Source organism: Echinops telfairi, unplaced genomic scaffold (genome assembly GCF_000313985.2).
Source record: "Echinops telfairi isolate 266 unplaced genomic scaffold, ASM31398v2 ScPeMD7_7410;HRSCAF=8448, whole genome shotgun sequence".
In the NCBI taxonomy this organism is placed as follows: domain Eukaryota; kingdom Metazoa; phylum Chordata; class Mammalia; order Afrosoricida; family Tenrecidae; genus Echinops; species Echinops telfairi.
The window spans coordinates 15,298,547-15,315,157 of NW_022111310.1; the positions used below are offsets into that span (position 1 = coordinate 15,298,547).

General features: G+C 45.9%; 1 protein-coding gene and 1 pseudogene across 1 annotated transcript in view; both read left to right on the forward strand.

Annotated features, from left to right (window-relative positions):
• Positions 1-54: 54 nt before the first annotated feature.
• The window catches only part of DNAJC25 (DnaJ heat shock protein family (Hsp40) member C25), a 23,475-nt gene continuing 6,918 nt past the window's right edge, over positions 55-16,611 (forward strand). The window contains exons 1-2 of the mRNA XM_004710949.2: positions 55-372; positions 13,446-13,598. Coding sequence (XP_004711006.1) covers positions 55-372; positions 13,446-13,598 — 471 coding nt within the window. The remainder of the gene's footprint in view (positions 373-13,445; positions 13,599-16,611) is intronic.
• Positions 3,688-4,175, forward strand: LOC105979371 (annotated as a pseudogene).

Here is a 16,611-nt window from a genome sequence, read left to right on the forward strand (position 1 = left end):
CGCCGCGCAGTCGGGGAAGTCCGCTCGGGCGGCGGGTCTGCGGTGGCGGCCGCGATGGCGCTGCTGTTCGCCCGGCGCGGGGAGGCCGACGCCGTGGGCGCCTGCTGGTGGGCTCTGCTGCCGCTGCTGCTGGCCAGGGCGGCGGGCGCCCTGCTGGAGGGGCTCTACTGCGGCGTGCGGGACTGCTACGAGGTGCTGGGCGTGAGCCGCGCGGCCGACAAGGCGGAGATCAAGCGGGCCTACCGCCAGCTGGCCCTGCGCTATCACCCGGACCGCTACCGGCCCGAGCAGGGCCTCGAGGGGCCCGGCGGCTCGCTGCAGAGCGCCGAGGAGGCCTTCCTGCTGGTGGCCACGGCCTACGAGACCCTCAAGGTGAGCCTGGCGAGGGAAGGGCCCGCAGCGTCGGTTGCGGGTGCCGCGCGCCCCGGCTGGTTCTCGGAGCGCGAGCCTCGGGGACCCCAGCGCCAGTCCCCTCGGCCCCTCCGCGCGGTGCCCGCACCACCCGGGCCCCCCCTGCCTTTCCTACCGCGGCCCACTGACAAGGGTGGGAACCCCTGTCCGGCCTGGAAGGGGACAGCATGCTCCCTCCTCCTGAGCGTGTTGAATGGACCAACCATCCTGCTGCCCAACCGCTGCAAAGATGGCGTGGCAGAGGGGCCTGACCTTCACAAACTGCAGGAGGGGGAGAAGGGAACTCCCCTTTTACCGGCCTCGGTTTCTCCGCCAAACTGGATCATTCAGTACAGTGGCCACACAGAACTCACAGGCCAGACTCAGACTTACGGAGTTTATTCGGGAAGTAACAGGTTACGTACAATTCGGGGTTAGGAAAGACCCAGTATACAGTTTAACCAGGACAGTCTATTTTAAACTCTGCTGACAGACATGCCTCTCTCTGGACCCTGGCCTGGTCTCTTCCCTGCCCGGGAAAGTGTTCCAGAGCTCTTTAGATACGTGCCCCTAAGCAATCCCATGCCTCCCTTAGACAGTGGAAGGTGCTCTGTCTGAAGGGGCTTAGCTCTCTAGCTCTGAGGGTTAGCACCCTCCCCCCCTCCCATCGCTTTTCTCCCCCAGCCATTACAGTTAACAATAACCAATGCAATCTTTTAAGAATCAGAAGTTTCTCTTCCCAGGGCCATTCCTTAAAGTTCATGTTTCCATGAGTCTCCCTACACCAGGGGCATCTGGCCTTCAACAGTTTAAGCCTTATTCATATGAAGTGGAGATCAGACATACCTCCTCTCTGACCTTCTATCAGTTCTGATACCACCCATCCCTCTGCTTGGGTTGATAATTTATTTCAATGATCACACAGAACTCATTGACCAGACCCACAATTTGGGGTTTATTACTGAAGGTAACAGGATCAGGACAAGACTCAGGATACAATTCTCTGATCAGGTCAGCCTGTTTTCTGCTCTGCTGGCAGGCAGGCCTTCCTCTGACCCTTGGCCCTTCAGCCCCTTGGGCTGACCTGGCCTCTGTCCTGCTCAACATGTTACAAAACTCTTGAGCTCCACTGAAGTCCAAGTGGCACTGAAGGCATTAGTGGAAAACCAGGCTCCGAGAATTGATAGAATACCAAGTGAAATGTTTTCAACAAGTGCAGGCAGAGCTGGAGATGGCCATTCAACTGTGCCAAGAAATTTAGAAGAGGTGGACTTGATGCACCAGCTGGAGCAGATCTGTATCTGTGCCCACTCCCAAAAGTTGATTCAACAAAATGCAGATATTTCTGAACAACATCATGTCAAGTAAAGTTTGGCTGAAGAAAATTTAAAAACAGTAGTACATTGGGCAGATGTTGTGAGAAGTTCAAGCCAATTCAGAAGAGGATATACAATGATAAATATTGTTACTGATGTCAGATGGATCTTAGCTAAAAGAGAGTACTAGAAAGATAATCTACTTGTATTTTATTGGCTGCAAAGGTGTACAGCCGTGTAGATCATAGCATACTATGGATAACATTGTGAAGCCTGAGAATTCCAGAACACTTAGTTGTTCTCATGTGGAAATTAGAGACCAAGAGATGGTCCTTAGAACAAAACAAGGGGATCGTGTGTGCTTCAGTATCAAGAAAGATGTGCATCAGGGGTGCATTCTTCAAACTTATTTAAACTATGCTGAGCAAGTAACCTGAGAAGGCTGGATTATATGAATAATAATACAGCATCGGAATTTGAGGAAGAATCATAAGCAACCTGTAATATGCAGGTGACGCTGTCTTGCTTGCTGAAGGTGAAGAGGATTTGAAACTCATAAAGGTGAAGATCATCGTTGTTACAGGACAGACTATAACTCAACACAGAAAACAAGTCCTCCCAACTGGACCATTAAGCAGCACCATGATGACAGAGAAAACACTTAGGTTTTCAAGGCCTGAATTTTACTCGGGTCCACAGTCGGTGTCCATAGCAGCAGCAGTCGAATAAAATAAAATGACATCTTGCATTGGTCAGATCTGTTGTAAAAGATCAGTTTAAAGTTTTTTAAAAGGTGGGTAGGAAAGAGGGAACCGATTATAAGGAACTATATGTGACCTCCTCCCTGGGGGACAGACAACCGAAAAGTGGGTGAAGGGAGACGTCAGACAGGGCAAGATATGACAAAATACCCATTTATAAACTATCAAGGGCTCATGAGGGTGGGGGGAGCGGGGAGGGAGGGGAAAAATGAGTACCTAATGTCGGGGGTTTAAGTGGAGAGAAAATGTTTTGAGAATGATGTACAAATGCGCTTTACACAATTGATGTGTGTATGGATTGCGATAACAGTTGTATGAGCCCCTAATAAAATGTTAAAAAAAAAAAAAGTTTTTTAAAAGGCCAACACAGATGCATGGGAAAGCTCAACAAAGAATACAAAAGACTGTTGTTTTTGCTGTGTTATTTGTTTGTTTTTCTTATCCTACTGGATGGGAGTCAACAACCCTGCCTAATTGGCCAGCTGCTGCACCCATACCGCCTGTAGCCCCACCTCCTAGGCCAGGGTTATTACTGTACTCCTGTAAACGTGATCATTGAGAGACAGCAGTCAACAGTTGAGCCAAACCTACCCTCAACTATGCTACAAGAGAACACACACTCCCATTCTGTATCGCACCTACCAGGAGACAGGTGGTGAGTGTCTAAGTACACACCAACATATAAATCATTAATGAAATATAAATATATCACCACAATGTCTTGGAGACAAAAGATCATTTCATTTCACACAAACACGCAAGATAGAGTGACTCAAACAAGTGACCAAAAATATAGAGCCTGCCGACATACGTACAAACGTGCTTGACACGATGGACACGTGTGGGCTGTGATAAGAGCTGTAAGAGCCCCCAATAAGATTGTATATTTATAGAGGTATAGAGAGAGAGTCTGCGAACCTTTCTGACAAAAGAACTACCATTGGGACTACCTGATGAAGACTTCTCAAGAATTATACTTAAGGTATTTCCCACAGCTTGAGAGGAAGACCGAGAAAGCTACAGATGATGTAAAAAGAAAGCACAGACAAAACTTTTGAACAATTCAGAAAAAAACAGCATAAACAAAAAATTAGAATGCTGTCAAAAACAAGTAAAATTCCAGAAGATTCATATTAACAATTCAAAATAGATAGTATACTGAGTAGATATACTATAGATAGTAAAGGAGTGGAATTGAATCAGTGGAAGACCAAATCCGTATGCTTGAAAAGAAATCAATAGCTCGTTCCCTGTCCCCGCCGAGCTGTGCGGAGCCAGAGGCTCTGGTGTTCAAGATTCGGTCCCACCCGGAACCTACCTCCCTGGCCGGGGAAGGCATTGCTGCTGGAGGCGTCACGGACGTTCACACTGCTTTACAAGAGATGCTGAAGACCGCCCTCATCCACGATGGCCCAGCACGTGGAATTCGCGCAGCTGCCAAAGCCTTAGACAAGCGCCAAGCTCCTCTTTGGGTGCTTGCATCCAACTGTGATGAGCCTGTGGATGTCCAGTGAGTGGAGGCCCTGTGTGCCGAGCACCACATCGACCTCATTAACGTGGATGACCACGAGAAGCTAGGATTGGAGAGTGGGCAGGCCTCTGCACAACTGATAGGGAAGGAAAACCCCGGAAAGTGTTTGGTTGCAGTTGTGTGGTTGCTAAGGGCTATGGCAAAGAATCTCAAGCCAAGGATGTTATTGAAGAATAAATGCAAAATATGAGCAAATAGCACTTTGCTAATTGTAAAAAGAAAAAAAGAAAATCAATAACTAATCTGCAAAAGGAACAGCCTTCCAAGAAAAACTAGAGAGTTCTTTGGTTAGAGAACCTACATTAGCAGGTACTCTCAGATGACATACGTGACACTGCCATTCGGAATTCAAGGTCTAGAAGTATCAGAGTGAAACAACCCTACAAGATTGAAACTAGGGAACCAGGGCCATCATTTAGAACGAAGACAGTTTCAAAGCTAAAAGTTGGACTAGGGTAGGTACAGAGCGTGCTAATTCAGAGGAGATCAGGTGGAGTTCAAGAACCTGGGTGAAGGGAAGGCAATATCCGCTGAGAGATGGCCAGAGAAATCACTGGAAGGAGTGCAAGAGTTATAGGTAACGGAGGCAAATATCTGAGAGGGATTGCACTGGAGGGTTCTGAATATAATGGGAGGAAAATGGGGCACAAAACTCAAGGTCACAAAGACCAGGCTTGCTTGTTGGGTGGAGACTGGGAAACTGAGCTCAGCCCGTTGTTCAGGTTTTTTGTGGCCAGGTCTGCAAGAGGAACAATGGTACGATTGAGGTATGCACAACTTAGAATAATCAACCATTTGGTTAAGTTGGCTGCCTCTAAAGATTTCTGTCCTTAAAATATAGCTCTGATATGTCAGCTGATAAAGAGCTAGATAATTTGCCCACTAGGCACAAGGAACACTGGGAGCAGTTCAAAACTAGCAGGTCACGGTAGCTGCAGATGGAGCTGGAGTCCAGAGGAGTGTGCCGCAGCTCCCTTGCCTGACAGCATTTACGGGATTGACAGGGAGTGAAAATTATCTGACGGAAAAAGATGTTTGATGATAGGTACCACCGAGTTGGCTCTGATTCATAGTGACCCTGTGCCCAACTGTCCGCGCCATCCTGGCAGTTGTTAGGTTTGAGCCCATGGTGACAGCCTCTGTATGACTCCTTTCTTCGCTGCCCCTCGGCTTCATCAAGGGTCATGTCCTCCAGGGATTTGCCCGAGACCAGTTGAGTGGTATTTATGGCACAAGATGGATTCCGCTTTCATGCCCAGGGCCTCCAGGAACTTTGTTTTAAACAGAAGAGTGAGCTCATTGAAGGGGCTTTCTTTGGACAAGAAGTGCACAGGACCCTTAGTTAGTCTGGAAAAAGCCAGGAACTCTTTCTCGATGCAGATGCCCAGTGGTGGAGAAGATTTTGGTTCACCATGGAAGGCATTAAGACAAATTGGGTGGTCTGATTTCATTTGTTGTAACGGGGAGTTGTGAAGAATTTGCCAGCGGTTTTAGTTCTTGGACAGTACAAAGATCTAATGAAGTAGGGTCATCCCGTCTGGAGGGCCTGGCTTTCCAAAGGATCCTCTTGCGATGAAGTGGGGAAGCCATTGTCTCACATGGGTTACGGTCTCCTGGTGGAAAAGGACTTGTGAAAGAAAGGAAGTGCAGGTGATCTCTGCCCCAGGGAGGCCAGGAAGAAGGGAGGTGGTAGTGAGTGGAATACAAACGAGATGCAGCAGTCTGAAGGTCCAGGTACTGCCTCATCGAGGCAGGAACTGCGGAGCCAAGACCTCAGCGGGAAACTTAAAAGTTAAAAAAAAAAGTCCTTCTGTTTGCTTCCTGTTGTGCTTTATCTTTCTCCATGAAGATGAACAGCAAGCCCTTTAAAGAGTATACATAACTATGGAACCCACAAGAGAGCGGGGGCAGGTGGACTAGGAAGAATATGTCCCACGTGGCTGCCTTTCAGCCATCTTAATCATCTCTATTATGGAGAGGAAGCGGGCTTTATTTTAGTTTTATAGAATGATTAGGTAGTTTACATCTGAGACACTATCTAACAGAAATGAGTTCTTTTTTTTTTTTATCATTTTATTAGGGGCTCATACAACTCTTATCACAATCCATACATACATCAATTGTGTAAAGCGCATTTGTACATTCATTGCCCTCATCATTCTCAAAACATTTCCTCTCCACTTAAACCGAGAAATGAGTTCTTTCCTCGAAGTTGGGATGGCTTAATCACAAATCGTTGGAGCCAGGAACCTTTTTCCTCCACGCACATTCTTTTAAGAGCCTCCTCAATTCTTTCATTGTTGTTCCGTTCAAGCCTCTTAGTGTGTGATTTTACGTGCTAGTGGATCTGATCTTAAAACCTATGGCCTATCCTAACCTTACATTGGCATGCCACAAAACTTATCATACTTAATGATTTCCCAGTGCTGAGAATACGTGTGTGATCAAAATGGGAACTGCATGCGTGCAAACCTGGTGGATTTATGATGCTGAGGTCTTGGTCCAATAAATGCCTGTTTCAGGGAGCGATTGAAATGGTAGTTCCAACAAAATAAGTACAGTGCTCTGGTTCACGTACTCCGGGTCAGACCACACCAGCAGAGGACTTGGATTTCCATAGCTGGTCCTTATCTGCTTAGCCGTGCCGAGGATGTGCTTGGAGAGATGGGGAAAGCAGAGCAGTAAGGGTCGTGAGGGAAGGCAGAAGCCACGGGGCAGATGCCTTCACACAGCCACGCATGGCTCACAGTGCCGACAGCTACAGTTCTAGGTCAGGAGAGCTCTGACAGTGGTGTTTCACATGCTGCTTTAGCATAGTCACCTTTTAGTGTGTTTGGTTCCTGACATTCAGGGAAGTCGTGGACTCTTGAAGTTACGTTAATGGACAACTACTCGCTCTGTCAACATTGGATCACAGAGTGGAAAAATGTAGTCTGTGTACGTGTTTTTAAAGGAGCTGATGTTGCAGTGGGTTAAGTTGGGTGCTAACAAAAAGGTTGGTGGTTCCAGCCCCCCAACAGCTGTGTGGGGAAAAGAAGAGGTGGTTTGCTTTGGAAAGATTTACAGCGGCAGAAAACCTATGGAGCCCTTCTTCTCTGCCCTGGAGGGCCAGGGTCAGAATCCACTCACGGGCAGCGGGCTTGGTTTTGGTTTTAAGTATTTTTAGGTGGATAATAGCACTTATCACACTGCACTAAACCATGTTCTTCATTTTTCTGCAGTATGTCCTTAACACTTGGCACGGTGTCTGGCACATCAAATAATGAATGTTTATTAAATACAGATGCTTATCTGAAGACATTCAGATGGACTCGAAATCAAAAGTGGATTTCTGGCTTTTATGTAACATGCCTGCATTGCTACTTCAAAGCTAATTGTGGTTTTGAGGAGTCAGATAAAGTAGACTGGATATATTAAAAAAATGTATTTTTGCATGAGAGGAAAATTATCTCTGGTCCATCTTTAAGGAGAAAGCGTGCCGTGAGGGTTTTTAAGTGAGAACATTCATCTTAAAATCCAGGCATGAGTTGCAGGAGCTAAGAGGAATGGGGTAGACATAGACAGGTGATGCACATAGAAAAACTATGATGGTAAACATGGGGACGTGGTAGACCCCGACCTTGTGCAGGGGCACAGAGAAGGCCATAGTCAGAGCTAATGGCTGTCAGGAGCATTGCCTAATAAGTGGAAGGACGTGGAGAGAGCCTTCTCCTTCACCTTGTCTTGGAAGGGAAGCGTCGGTTTCTCGTCAGACTGCTGATTCTTGTGACACGTCTTCGACATTGGGGATCTTTGAGTGCAAGCTAGCTTCTGGAGTCTGTCTATTGTTCGCTCCTTAGAGCGGTCTGTCACTCAGCTGTCTCCCGGTGCTGATAACCAGGCTGAGGGAGGAGTCCCGAACCTTGAAAAGGGCACAGGCCATGCCTTTCCTCTCCTACCCGTAGCCAGGGAGATAGACACTTATTGTACGGTTGTTATTTATTTAAGTTACATAATAAAAAGATATGTATAAACTATTGCTGTACTGAGGGGAACAATGATTTCTTCTTGGTGGATTGGGAAATAATGCACTGTTTGAACTGGATCGAGAACCCATGAGGGACATTTCTGGTCAAGAGAAAACTGGATCAGCCGAAACAGGAAGCTTGCGCCAGGCAGGAAGTGCTGGCTGGTGAGGTATGCTAGTGCATCCGTGTTTTCTCCACCAAGAATCACTTCTGAACATCCATGTATATGTAAACTAGGCATTCGTATTGCTATTTCCATTTTCTAGCGTTGATTTAGATTGTAATGAGTCGTTCAAAATAATTGAGAATTCATAAAAATACTACCAAATGATGTAAATTTTGGTTACAGTTGTGATGGTGATAAACAGCCTAATTAACTAAGGGATGGCCCATCAGCTCTTACCACAGTTCTGATTGGCCATGACTATCTGAAATGTTAGTAAGAGTTGTTAGGACTTATCAGACTTTAGTGGGAGCAAGTGACATGATTGATAGTGATTTCTCCCCTGGCCCCCAGAGGGCACCGCGGTGTGTGGGGGGCATTGGCTGTCTCTGCTGTGAGTGCCCTTACTCTCCAGTTGTGCGCACGGATGATTACATACCAGTGTTCCCTTCTGGTTCTGTAAGTACCTGGCACTGACATCCTCTGCCAGAATGGACCTGGGTCCGTTCTAGCTGGACACCGAGCGCTTGATGTTTCCAATTAGCCTGTGCAGGATTATCATCGTAGATGATGTTGACAACAGCACAAAGACCCCTATTTTGTTCTCTTTAGACGTCCGGGGTCTACGTTCTTTGTAGGAGTCCGGGGACACGATGGTTAAGCCTGCCACTGCTATTGGAAATGGCAGCATTTTGAACCCACTAGCTGCTCTGGGGGAGACAAGACCTGGCGATGCGCCCACTGCTATGAAGACGGTCCTTTCCTAGGAAAACCTAGGGCCAGTTCGACCTGTCCTCCGAGTGACACTGTGACTCGGAAGTGACCCCGCCGCACACAGCAGTCACAGTTTACCTGCCTTAGTTTTCCACAAACTGTCTCTAACTAGTAAAATAGGTTAGTCAAAGATAATCAGAGACACACACCACATTCATGGATAGATCATCTCTGGGAGTTCCAGGCTTCCATTGGAAATGGGTCCCGCCCCTACAGTTTCAACATCTGCCACTGTTTCCCCCTGTATCTTCTTCAACCCCATTTTCTTCCTGCTCTCGTTGTTTAATCTAGTGAACGACAGCGTGGTCCTCACAATAGAACCTTCGGTAGAAACTTGAGTATCATGCGCAGCATCTCCTTTGATTCTAACATGCTTTTTCATCACCAAATCCTGTTTCTTCTACTTGCTCTCTCAGCTCTTTTTCTCCCTCACCGTTCTTTACTTTCATGGTATACCGCTTTCCTCCCAGCGGTATACCGCTACTCTATGCTGTTGTTCATGACTTTAAAACACTTCTTCAAGCAGCACAGACCTGACACCCAGTAGCACGGACGTAAGATCTACAGCTCTCAACCAAACCTACATAGCCACATGTACTCCTCCTCCCCAGATTTTCCCAGGACTCCAGCTTCACTGTGTCCCGCATATTTGCTGCCCCCAAATTCCACATCTTCTTGTGTTTAAGGTCTAGTTTTCATTGACAATGGTTCTGAGCAGGGTTAGCCTTTTTTTTTTCTTCCATTTTCCGTAACACATTAAATTGTGCTTTTTCGCTTGGTGGAATCATCTACAGGTGGGATGGTTCTTGTGGCCAAGACATCATCTTTTTTGTCTTCTACTTCATATTGGGTTACAAGTTGGGCTGGTAAGCCACAAAGTCAGCAGTTTAAAACCACCAGTTGCTCCAAGGGAGAAAGATGAGGCATTCTCCTACAAATGTAGTTTCAGAAACCAACAGGGCCGGTTCTCCTATGTCCTATGAGGGCCGCTCCGTCACAATCAGCTTGGTGATAGTGAGTTTGGGTTTGGGTTTTGTATTTAACAGGGCCTGATGTCCAACATATCATATATACTCGCATAAACGCCGAGCGTTTCAGCATATTTTAAATGTAACTTTTGTGGTAAAATTAGGTGCCTTGGTTGGTATTCAGGTCAGCTTATACTTGAGTATGTAGGTAACTATTTCCCAAGTAGAAAGTGAGTAATTTTTAAAAGCTCAGGCGACTGAGCAGATGATGGTGATACTATTATTTGAAAGCCAGAGGAACACACCTGGTTTTTGAGCATGTTGAATTTAAGACATTGTGTTCTTGTTAGAAAACATTCAGGAGAGCGGGAGAAATAGGTGCTGCAGGACCGACACGATGCGAGCCGTACCAGTTCTGTAGGTCACATGCCAGGTCGCGCAGCCTGAGAAGCCCGCGAGAGACAGGCGCCACCAGTGAGTTGGCACTTGGGGGCAACCAGAGAAACCAGGACAGTTCATCTCTTCCCTTTTAGTAGGAGGACAGCGTTTTTGGGGTCTTTTTTTTAAAGGATGACTTGTATGTGTTTCCTTTGAAAAAAGGGTTAATACACATTTAAGACTGAGCAAAGCATTAGTCGGTTTTTATATTTTCTTGTCCTGGCCTTTACCATCTTAAAATGGTTGCTACACTCTGTGTAATAGAAAATTGTAATGTAAAACTGGCCGCAATATCAAGTTATTGCAATTTGATCAAACAATTCATTATCTCTTTCAAGGGCAAGAACGTAATACACTTTTGCCTCTGGGGAGGGGGGTGATACTTCTGCGAGGAGGCAAGGATTCAGTACTGTGGGTTCCCTCTTATTCACTTCTGATCTAGACACTGGTGGTGATGTTCCAGCCCTCCTGCCCATGCCCACGAGGATTGGGAGTGGAGTGGACACCAGCAGAAGCACCACTTACTTCTGTAGAGATTAGAAACCAGGCGCTACTTGCCCTGCTTACCGAGGCTCAGGACAGAGAGGAGGAAGAAACAAGTATAAAGGTTTTGGTTTGGAAAGAAGTTGGAATCTCCTGACCCTGGGACCTTAAGATCCACAGAATTGCTGAAAGAAAAAGCACTACCTTATTGAAAGGTAAGCTATTCAACTGTGTTAAGGTTTAAGCTATTTTAGCCACACAAGCATATTTCCATAAACTATAAAATCAATCATTTCTACCAAGCTGATGGTTTGTGGTGACATAACCACCTATCTAGCCTTGCTGGTGAGATGGGGACATGGGTGGCCGCAGAGATAGAAGCTTGTGAAAGGCGCGCTTTGACAGAGTTTCATTCCGTTTTGAAGTGACTTTTAATACATGCCAGGCACTGTGCTAGGCCTTGGGTATATAGGAATTAATGACTTCCCTCCTCTCCACAATGCTGTTCGTTACAGTGTGATAAGTGCTATGATAAATATAATTGGAGTGGTCTGCCCTGTCTGAGGCGGTCGTGTTTGTGGGAGCTGATGAGGCTGAGGAGAACGGGCTGGGCTCTCCAGTTACAGAGGAAGAGCTGGAGTTCCAGAAATTGCTATGTAAATGTTTGGCTTGGGCAGAGGAAGCAGAAAGAGTGTGGGAGGTACCTTTGACCCGTTGGAGAGGTCTTTTGCCTGGCGAGAAGAGTTGACCTTATTGTCACTGGGGACCCAGGGAGGGTGGGCACTCCCAGCCTATACCTTAGTTCTACGATGTGTGGGAGTGAAATAAATAAGTTGTCAAAATCATAATGTGTCCATCGAGTTCAAACGGAATCCCGGAAAGAAAGGCAATACTTGTAATTGTGTCTTGTCTTCTGTGCTCACCTCCTGGTGCCCTTGTCTTCTTCACTGGGTCGGTGCTAAGCGTTCGGGGTTACTAAGGAGTCGGTGTTACTCGGCCGTTTAGAACTTGTAACTCCGACCAATGTATGCCAACCTCGAATTCTTTCTGAAGTGTGTTCTCTATGTCTCAGCCTAAAGATAATTTTCTTAGTGATGGAGAGAAAGCTATAAACCCTAAAGTGAGGAGTCTGGTTATGGTTAAATACATGCTAAGGAGGTGAGCAACCTTTGATCCCTGATCATGGCCAAAATAGTCATAAAACTTATGATTGACCCCCGAGAACAAGGAACTGTCAGCTTGGACCCTGAAACTTTTGGGGAAATTGGGTAGATTGAAGAATCAGAGGTAAAATAGTTATAATTTAAATGTAATGAATGACTATCATTGAGAATGCTCTTAGTTAAAGTAAAAATTCTTCATAGAATATATGTACTGATTTTAATGGATTCACAGGAGATTTTGTCATTAGCAAGCTTCTTGTTTTAATCAAAGACCTCCATGTTAGAAGGCTCAGAAGGAGCCCTGCAGAGACTCCTGAGCCTGTCTGCAACAAGCCAGACCAAACCAGTTCTGACTCATGTTGACCTTATCGTGACCCAAGACGAGGTATAGATTTAAAACTACCTTTAGCTAGAATCTAGTTTTATGAATGCTGAATACTTCATCCTACAAGGAACTGCTGTTTCAAAATATTTATAGAGAAGAAAGCATTTGAACTGAAAGTTTCTGTAGGATACAGAGCAAACCATAGCCACTTTAATAAACTCTTTAGCCAATGTCGGGCAATAGAAGATTCTCTTAGAAGCTGCTTACCGTTCAAGACAGTTTTAGGAAATGTTTTATTGGTGAGCATCAGAGCATCATTTCAAAATGCTGTGATTCTTTCAACATGTTGATATAAGTAGGAAAGATCTGTCTATTCATTTGTTTTCTAACTGGGTGGTGACTGTTAACGTAGTACATGTTTGTGTTACGACTACAGAATGGCTAATAGTTTATTTCAAAGCATTCCTATAAAATCATCCGGGCAGATGTTACTATCTCTAGTTCATTAACAAACAAGAGTAAGGTTCAGAGAGGCTAAGCATTTTGCAGCGGGTCACAAAGCTGTTAAATTGAAGAAGTGCTTCGATTTTGACCGATGCTCCTTCCATTCCACTGCAGTCAACTTTGACCATTGAGATGAGTTTTATTTCCTCTCTATAGGCACACCGTGGGCACCATCTGCTGTTTTGCTGTTTTAATCATGGCTAGAAACAGAAAACTTTGTTTTCAAGGTTGTTAACATATACAAGACATGAATATTTTTATCAACGGTTATTAGGGTAATAGCAAGCCGCTCTTAAGTTGTGGGAACACAGGACCCTCCTTAGAGCCACAGATCTGGCTGGAAAACATGGGTAATCTGCACCGAAGTGCTTCCGTTTTTCTGGAGCTGACAGCAGCACTCACGAGTCTGGGGAGATGCTTGCATTATGCGTTCGATCTAAGTGACGTTCTCGGAACAGCTGTGTGTGCGTGTCCTTGACGTGATGGACATTTGGGGGGAGGTTCTTTCACTCGCTTTAGTGACTTTATGATTACCGACCCTAGCTTTAACTTGGCAGATTCTAAATTATGGCAATTCCAGGAAATGTATTCTGAAAATTGGATACTGTGTTGTATCCTACAGGATGAAGACACACGAAAAGATTATGACTACATGCTCGACCACCCAGAAGAGTACTACAGCCATTACTACCACTACTACAGCCGGCGGCTGGCCCCGAAGGTGGACGTCAGAGTTGTGATTCTGGTCAGTGTTTGCGCTATCTCAGTGTTCCAGGTATGTACTGTGACCTACGTCCGCCTGTATGGGCACATGTGCGATACTACTCACAAAAACTGAACTAAAAGTAACATCTGCAAAGGGTTAGCTCCCGCCAGATTCATTTTCTGCATTAGCAAGCATTCATTAGTCAACAAATTCAGTAGTAATGCAATCGGTGTCAGTGGGCAATCTAGGACATTGATGGGAAATGTCATTATATGCACGTAGCCAAAACAAAAAACTAGAACACCTGATCTTTTTTTCTTGCCCCCTTCTGTGGTGTTTTCCACAGAACAGCCTGAGTGAACTTGAACTGCATCATCTCATGTGCCTTTGTAGAACTTTTGAATGATTTACCTGCTTTCTGAACTGATTTTTTAAATTTACTTGAACCGTTTTATTGAGCTAATTCATAGACCATACAATCCACTGGCTTAAACATATTAAAAAGAGCAGTGCAGTCATCACCACGCTCAATTCAGAACATTTTCTTCTTTCTCAGACTCGTCGTATTAGCGCCCCACCTCCCCTGCCATAACCCCAGGAAACTTAATCCAGTGAGGTCTAGATCTCACTCAAGGTCATCCAGGCAACAGTGACGCCCTGGGGGTGTCCCAGACTGGTAACTGTTTACAGGAATAGCTGCTGGTGGCTGCAAATGTCCAACCAGGAGGACTGCAGGGCAACTTGTAACCACTGAATAGATTTACCAAAAATCTGAACTTTTTCATATGGCCTACTACCCAGTCCTGTTTGATGTGGTCTACTTCTGAGCTCTCTTCCTGAACTGTTCTCGAGGAGGGCGTCCACTTCCTGGGGCTGCTCAAGCCCTCTGGTCATGTTTCTGTACCTGGAAAGCCAGGTACACACCTGTTCAGAGCTTTCCTCTACTGCACGTACCGTTTCCTCTGCCCAGAGCTCTCTTCTCACTCTGCCTTGCTGGCTACCTACTGCAGTGATACTTCGGTTGTCAAATGGCTCCCCCCTCAAATCTTTCCATTACTTGAACAGAAATAGCGAGAAAAATCTGCTCAGTGTTTGTAACTTTGCTCTGTAGTCCAACCGAAAATCCAACTTGGAAAATTCTGTCCAGGCCTAGAGAGAGGCACGTGTCGTGACTCACCGCGGAGGCAAAGGGGTGACGTGCGTTCTAAGCGTCATTCTTGCTCAGACAACATGTAGTGCTTGTGTTAGCAGCATAAAACATTCGTCATTGTGCTTTTTGTGTAAAATACTGTAACCAGGGCGACGGCAAAGAAAGTTAACCGTACCAGCAGGAAAGCTAGGACAACCGAGCACCACGCGGCGTTAAAGAAAGAGATCCGTGGTGGATGCATTGCCCCCCTGGGCACTCCCAAATAACAAAACTAGGTGAAGGGATGCATTGGGCAGTGTAAGATAGGAAAGAAGTAATAAGAATAAGGGTTCACAGAGTGGTCGGGTCGGGGAGGGAGGGAATAAAGAGGAGCTGATACCAAGGGGCTCAAGTCGAAAGGAAATGTTTTGAAAGTGAGGATGGCAGCCTGTGTACAAGTTTACTTGATATAATTGATTTATGGATTCTTATATTATCTGTAGGACCCCACAATAAGATGATTAATTAAAATTAATTAATTAAAGAAAGGAATCATTGGGAAATTGGAATCCTATCGCCGGCCTGTCCAATTTGGCAGCTGCCTACAACATAGCTAAGTCAAAATCACAACACTTTGGAGAAAGAAATGTGAATAAAGCGACTAAAGTAGCAATAGATCTGAAGTGATGAGCCAGGAACAAAGAACTCAGACCAGCAAAGAGGTTGGAAAGTCGCTGTCGAAGGCGAGAGAGCACATCCGGGCTAGTGATAGGCAAGGAGGCGTCTGCAGAGTGAGTTCATGAAGAGGGTGCAGCGCGAGTGCGGGGCAGGGAGGGCTCAAAGCTGACCGTGGCCGTGGCCAAGGGCCCAGTGCACCGAGGAGGCAGCCGGCGTCCGTGGCTGTGTCTGCTGAAGAGGTGGAGCCTGCCGAGGGTTTTGCTCCCCAGCCAGAGCTCCATGGTGGCAACCCCGGACTGTCTGGGGGGACGTGCCCAGCAGGAAAAGACTTTGCCAGCCCGCCAGCGTCTCAAACCCAGGATTCCTCTGTAGTTGGGTGGCAATATTCATGGGGATTTTAAATGGAAGCCCATGTTAGCATACCATTCCGAAAATCCATAGGTTTTTAAACAACAAGGCATAATGAAAAGTATGTTACTTTTATTTACGGTCTCCTGTTTTGGTATTTAATGTACTTTATGTATTGTGCTCAGAAGTTTTAGAGGGTATTTTCCACAGCCCGCTGTTAACTTTGTGTTAAAGACCTGGAAAAGTGAATTTATAAGTGTAGTTTTGGGGCCTCAGAACCAATGATTTGCTTTTCCATTCTTTCTCCTCACCCCACCCCACCCCCCATTATTTCTTAACGGAAAAAAAATATGTTCAGTTCTCAAACTTTTCATGTTTGAACATGATTTTGGAGCAAAACAGAATTTGGCAACTGAGGTATCACTGTATACTCTGATGTCAGCATAAAATCAGCTCATCAGGGTGATCGCATTGGCTTTTCAACTTAAGCTTTCCCAACTTTCCTTTAGCTCCTTTTCTTTCAAAACCTTACAGACGTCCATCTGTACTTTGTTTCCTTGTTCAATGCCCTGCTCTCCCCTAGCCTGGAAGCACCAAGAGAGCAGTGGCCGGCTAATTGTGGTCTTCCAGCCTTGGCCCTAGGAAGTAAACTGAGGTGGAAATAACCCAGGGGGGGTTCTTAGTAGTGATCTGGGGAAGAGCCAATTGGTAATCCTGTGAAACCACAGGCCTGGTGTGATCCATCCCACGTGACCATCCTCTGACCGGGTATCCTCTGCTTAACTCAGTGGCATTTTGGCTCAGCTCAGCGTTTACTGTACTCACCTTGAGATCCCAACCTAGAGCACACCTGTGCATTGTTCAGTTTCTCCTTTTTTGTGAGTGTGTTTGTGTGTATTTACCTATTTGTGTGTGCGTATGTGTGTA